Consider the following 6,572-nt stretch of genomic DNA (forward strand, 5'->3'; position numbering starts at 1 on the left):
GTTGTGTGTGTGTGTGTGTGTAGTGCGTGATGGTTATAAGGTTGGCTCAGATGTGTCAGTGTCTCTGGAGTTTCGAACAAGTCAATCCGAAGGAGTATTTCTGGGAATCAGTAGTTCTAAGGTCGACGCCATCGGACTGGAGATGATCAATGGACAGGTGAGCAGAGAGTTATCTGTGTGTGTGTGTGAATAATGATTTAACTGTATTGTTTATTACAAATAATTCCATATGTGTGTGTATATATATGCACACACACACACATATATATACATGATATGATAATAGAAGGATTTACCTGTGTTTTTCTGTAGGTGGTGTTTAATGTGAATAATGGGGCGGGTCGAGTGTCGGTGCGTTCGATTGGTCAGATGTTGTGTGATGGACAGTGGCACCGCCTGCTGGCCAGGAAAACTAAACACACCCTGAGCCTGACTGTAAATGAGCGGAGTTACACCACACCCAACCCTTACCCACAGTCCACCTCTGCTGAGACCAACAACCCTGTTTACCTGGGAGGCTATCCAGGTGAGCAGTAACTCTGAACTGTGTCACTCAAACATAAATAGAATCATTATGACGTGCGTTAATGGCTGATGCTACCTTGTTTGTCTCTCTCTCTACCTGTCTGTCTGCAACAGTTGGCGTAAAGCAGAACTGCCTTTCGATAAGCTCCAGGTTCAGAGGTTGCCTGAGGAACCTGCAGCTTGTCAAGTCTCACCTGACTGACTCGCTTGACCTGAGCTCCGCGCACTTCCGTTTGGGTGTCACTCCTAACTCGTGTCCTGTTGCCTAGCAATGCTCAGACAGGCTCTGATTGGTCCACAGACATCCACAGCTTCAGTGTTTCTCCACAGAACAGAGAATAAAGATGAATCTGTAGTCTGAAACATTTCGTAAACAGCCGAAGGTATTTCCAGCTTCACTGTGACTCTGATCTGTTTCTGCCAAATCATTAAAGATCATCTGAGAACCCATTTATTCAGTCTTCTCAAGTTCATTCATTAATTGTCCAAGCATCACATTCATTAAACATGAACAAGCAGAGAAGACGCTGTCTCAAATAGACAGCAGCAGCAATGAAGGCTTACAAGACTCATGCCTGAATGTCTGTGTTCCTTTTACAACTTCTTCTAACTGAACACAAACCTCAGTGGCATCAGAAATTACTTGACCAGATACTGTTTCATGTATCTTCTTGTTGTCAAATGCAGATGAACAAGGCCAAGCTGGTTAAGTTCAATAATTCATTAGGACAAACTGACAAATAACAAAGAAAGTGAGGCAGGTGAAGGTCAAAACCAAAATAAAAGCCTAATGCAGCAAACAAAATCCTAAACAAAAGCAGTCCAAATATAAGAAAACCTGGAAAACCAAAACAGAAGTCTAAAATCTCACAAATACTGCCGAAACACTCTCAAAGGTGCAAATGCTTGAAACGAGTGGCAGGAAGCCAATCTGGGAAAGACTGAGGGAAACACGTGTGAGAGCAGACTAACCAGGCACAGGCGACAACTAACACAGGAAGTAAAGCAACAGATGACACATCGAGCAAACTTTCAACATAAAACAGGAAAATGATACCACTCCACCATGAACCATGACACGTCGAAAGACTTTTCTGTTAAAGGATTCTTTAGTTTAAATTATTTTCTGTTAAAGGATTCTTTAGTTTGTGGATTCTTTTATTTACTGATTGTCCAGTTAAAGAATTGTTGTCTTTATGGATATATCTCTGTTCAGGGAGTCTTTACACACACACACACACAGTAAAAAGTTATTGAGTAAAAAGGTCAATAACAAGAGGGGAGTCACCTCAGAGACACAGGAGAACTAAAATTAATAAAAGTTCAGTAAAAAGGCTGGCCAATACAATTCGGGATAAAAAACAGGTTGTCTGTCGTCGACTGTGCCCGGTCTGTTCTCTCACGGCACCCGGAGCTAGCGCCCTGCTATCCTTGCGCGGCGGCGGCAGCGGTCCTCTCGGCTTGCCGAGTCATCAGCTCCCCACTCCGTGGTGTCCCTCCCTCTCCTGCTCCTCTGCTGCTGCTAAAAAACGTTTCTATCAGTACAATTATAACTATATAACGACATAAGACAATAAGACAAGCTTGTCAAAAAACACAATTTCTACTTGGAACCCACTCGACCACCTCGGGGTGCCTACATGCACTTCATTTTGGCCAAGATGCCCCAATAAATTTGTATTTATCAAAGGCCAAAGCAGCCTTGCCCTAAAATGAATGAATGCAATACCTGATGGAGTTAATGTCCTGGTTATCTGTATCTTACTCTCAGTCACTTACTGTTTCCTTGTTTCACTGCTTTCCATCCTGAGTCCATTCTTCGTCATTGGTAATTTGTGCATTATGATATCAACACAAGTATGGTGTTATTATGCAGACTGCGGAATTATATAAAACAAATAATTAGAGTGTCACATCTAACAGTTCCTATTTAATGGCATATTTCCACATACAAAAATACATTTATTTTTCTCGTGTTTTATCTGTTGACTGTGTCCACAAATCTGCAGTGTGCTAGACAATATTATCCAACATTAGCCTGCAAGGTACCATGATGATTCATGTCAAATGCTAACAGGACAGTTTGTATGGTTGGGTGAAGATAGAGGCAGGGACTGCTTATATTCATGCAAACTTTATAAAGGCGAAGGTGTAGGGTCACATCTAAGCCAATGTAAGGGATAGGGGAGGGAAAAATGTCTAATTTCAATGAAAAACAAGGTTTTTAGGGGTTTAATCACTGCCTGGAGAGGAACTTTCACTTTAGAAGGGCCACATGAAATAAATATTTTTCCCTTTCATGTGTGTTGGGAGCCATCAGAAAGTCTCAAACGTGCATGCTTGTGCTACTTTCATGGGAGTAAAGGGGCTTCCATCTTTAAATGTGGTATCCAGTCTGTGGCTGGCTCTGTGGTTGGGTAATGTAGGTGTGACCGTCACATTTAATGATAAAACCTTTTTCACTGCACTGACAGTCATCTGAGTGAGGAACACTTCAGTGAAACCAGTAAAACAAACACAACACAAAGGAAATAACATGTAAAACTGATTCCTGATTAACTTGTATTACAGACGTATTACAGAGTGCACGTGCAGAGTAAATGCAGAACAGTTACACTCAGGGTCCAGATCTCTGATCCACCAGTCATATCTCTGCTGTGGATCTTCAAAATAAGCATTTTTCTGCTGACAGAGAGAAATACAGAAAGTCAGGTCGTTTATTTATCGTTTTATTTGATTTTAGTGGGTAAAGACACATTCAGCAAGTTTTAATTTATCAGTAAGAAAATAAGACAGGATTTTTGTTGAGTGACAGCAGGGGGAGTGGTCAGTCTATAATATGACAGCAGGGGGAGTGGTCAGTCTATGATACGACATTAGGGGCAGTGGTCAGTCTATGATACGACATTAGGGGGAGTGGTCAGTCTATAATATGACAGCAAGGGGAGTGGTCAGTCTGTGACATGACAGCAGGGGGAGTGGTCAGTCTGTGACATGACAGCAGGGGGAGTGGTCAGTCTACAATATGACAGCAGGGGGAGTGGTCAGTCTATAATATGACAGCAAGGGGAGTGGTCAGTCTATAATACGACATTAGGGCGAGTGGTCAGTCTATAATATGACAGCAAGGGGAGTGGTCAGTCTGTGACATGACAGCAGGGGGAGTGGTCAGTCTATAATATGACAGCAGGGGGGGTGGTCAGTCTATAATACGACATTAGGGGGAGTGGTCAGTCTGTGACATGACAGCAGGGGGAGTGGTCAGTCTATGATATGACATTAGGGGGAGTGGTCAGTCTATAATACGACATTAGGGGGAGTGGTCAGTATGTAATATGACATTAGGGGGAGTGGTCAGTCTGTGACATGACAGCAGGGGGAGTGGTCAGTCTATATGACATTAGGGGGAGTGGTCAGTCTATATGACATTAGGGGGAGTGGTCAGTCTATAATATGACAGCAGGGGGAGTGGTCAGTCTGTAATATGACAGCTGGGGGAGTGGTCAGTCTATAATATGACAGCAGGGGGAGTGGTCAGTCTGTAATATGACAGCTGGGGGAGTGGTCAGTCTGTAATATGAAACATGGAGGAGTGGTCAGTCTGTGATGTGACAGCAGGGGGAGTGGTCAGTCTGTGACGTGACAGCAGGGGGAGTGGTCAGTCTGTGACATGACAGCAGGGGGAGTGGTCAGTCTATAATATGACAGTAGGGGGAGTGGTCAGTCTGTGACGTGACAGCAGGGGGAGTGGTCAGTCATTCTAGGATTACAGACAAGCAGACCAATAAATATATAAAAAGACAAAAACCAATAATTATGTAGACAAATGAGTAAAATAATTCATATTGAGGGCTTCCATGGTGAGATGAGATAATGGCACATTACTATTGCATTATGGGTAAATACAGAGCTGAATTTTACTGCTATACAGTGAGTGGTTACAGTGCTAGCAATCATGCTATTTTACATGTCAGACAGGAAACAATTTGCACCAGACTGTCAGAATAAAAGGTCCAGTTCCCCACCAGGTGAGACAGATAAGAGTCAGGAGACTCCACCAGGAGAGACAGGTAAAGTAAGAGGTCATCATCACAGATCTCTCAGATGTGATTCCAACTGTTACTGAATGTTTCACAAAGCTGCTGTCTCCCATCATACATAATCAGGATCAAATACACCTGAGTCAACAAACAATCAGATGTCTCCTTTATCCTGTCAGGGTGTCAGGCGTATGTGAGTGCGTGGCTTGTTTAAGTAGGAAGTAAATACAGCAACAGGTCAAGTTTTGGTGCTTATTTGCAGTGAAAGTTCATCTGAGGCTGAGTCCAGCTCTAGTTGTCTGGTTGCTATGGGAATATACTGATGGCATCATAGCAGCACCCTCTGTCTGTTTCTCACCTGTCTATGTTGTATAAATGCTTTATTCCTGTTCCTATTCCTGAAAATACCATTATGACACCTTCAACTAAATCTAATCACACAATCAAACTAATGCTTTGGAGCTAGCTTAGCCACTGACCCTGGCTCTGGCCAAACAGACAGGTGCTGCTGTGTATGCACAAGTGTGCATGCATATATGTGTGTTTGTGTGTGTGTGTATATGTGTGGCCATAAATCAGTTCCAATATTATCCACTTGGTGTCGCTGCAGTGTCTTTGTTGGCTCAGTAGTCTGGACTATAACTCCCAGCAGCGGCTTCGACACTCAGTCCTGAAAGAGAGACCAAAGCAGCTATAAGAATAGATAGAACAGAACCGAATATATTGGTCTATTAGTCGTCTAAAGGTCTTAATCTTTGTCATGTGATCTTCAGGATCATATTTTTACATATTATTTAATTATTCTGTGATGTTTTGGTGCAGCTCCATGTTTTTATGATTACATTAATATTGGAGAAAAAAATAATCATGAAGACATTGCTTCAAATGTGAAAGAAAATAAAATGCTGTTGTATACATCCTGAGGGACAGAGTCGGCCTCTAGTGGTGACATTCCCAATTCGCAAAAAGTCGGCATTTAAATAAATAAATGAAATGAATGAAACAAGTGACAGAAAATCAAAATTTACAGAAAACGTAACTTTACACTTTATTTTGATTTGAGTGAAATTTGATTCAGATTTTATAGGTGCAGGCACAATGTTTTTCACATTTTTCATTGATCAGTTTCATAATAACTTAGAGCACATATCCTCATATCCATCACACAGGAAGTGAGAGTAAAGAGCCGACTGACACTCAGCTGTGACAACAGACCAAGTGAGCTCAGTATTTCAGGGTAAAACTGAAGCAGCTCAGTACTTTCATAACAGCTGCCTAGCTAGGCTAAGATAGCTAGGACAACTCCATGCTCATGCTAATTAGCATAACAGCACAGTACAACAAGCTTCAAAGCATGGTCCAGAATGCCAGCATGTTAATGTCACCACTGTCCTCTTAACAGTTTCTGATGCTGTCCAGTGATGAACTTCACATCTGGATTCAGTTTTCTTTCTTAAAATTATGCATTTAATTCCTGAACACTGCAGACTGAGTTTGCATAAAATCAGTGGTGGATTGAGGTGGACAGCGGGGGGCAGGGCCACACTCTCTGATTTGAGCTAGAGAATTATGCCACACTTGAGAGGACAGTGAAACTTGTTAACACAGCACGTTAGCATAGCACTAATGGTCAACAGTTATGTTGACCAATAATGTCAACATAACTGCAATGTGCTGTGGTGACTCATTAGTGATCCACTTGATTGATTCATTGCTGATCAAGAAGGTTTTACATTTCCTCCTTATGCTTAATGAAGCGTGTAGTTCCTCCAAAGCATTTTATCCAATCACAAGACTTCTTTTTCTGTGTTCTCCTAACCAATCAGAACCTCTGAGCTCCTGGTCATCCAGTGTTTGTCTAACTTGGTTAAATTTCATGTTTCTAAACACAAAACATGCAAACACAATGCAATGAATGCTGCCATGCACCAGCCAGCCAATCAGCATCCTGCTTGAAACTCCACCTTTTGGGGCAGGGTATGACCCTTCCTGTTACCTGTGATGTCT

General features: G+C 42.2%; 1 protein-coding gene across 1 annotated transcript in view; it reads left to right on the top strand.

The window, feature by feature from the left end:
* lama1 (laminin, alpha 1) overlaps window positions 1-913 on the top strand; it is a 45,449-nt gene extending 44,536 nt beyond the window's left edge. Inside the window, exons 61-63 of the mRNA XM_041961286.1 lie at window positions 24-157; window positions 313-526; window positions 640-913. Of these exons, the coding sequence (XP_041817220.1) occupies window positions 24-157; window positions 313-526; window positions 640-794 (503 nt within the window). The 3' untranslated portion in view covers window positions 795-913. The remainder of the gene's footprint in view (window positions 1-23; window positions 158-312; window positions 527-639) is intronic.
* The last annotated feature ends 5,659 nt before the right edge of the window (window positions 914-6,572 follow it).

This window comes from Chelmon rostratus, chromosome 20, assembly GCF_017976325.1.
Source record: "Chelmon rostratus isolate fCheRos1 chromosome 20, fCheRos1.pri, whole genome shotgun sequence".
Classification (NCBI taxonomy): Eukaryota; Metazoa; Chordata; class Actinopteri; order Chaetodontiformes; family Chaetodontidae; genus Chelmon; species Chelmon rostratus.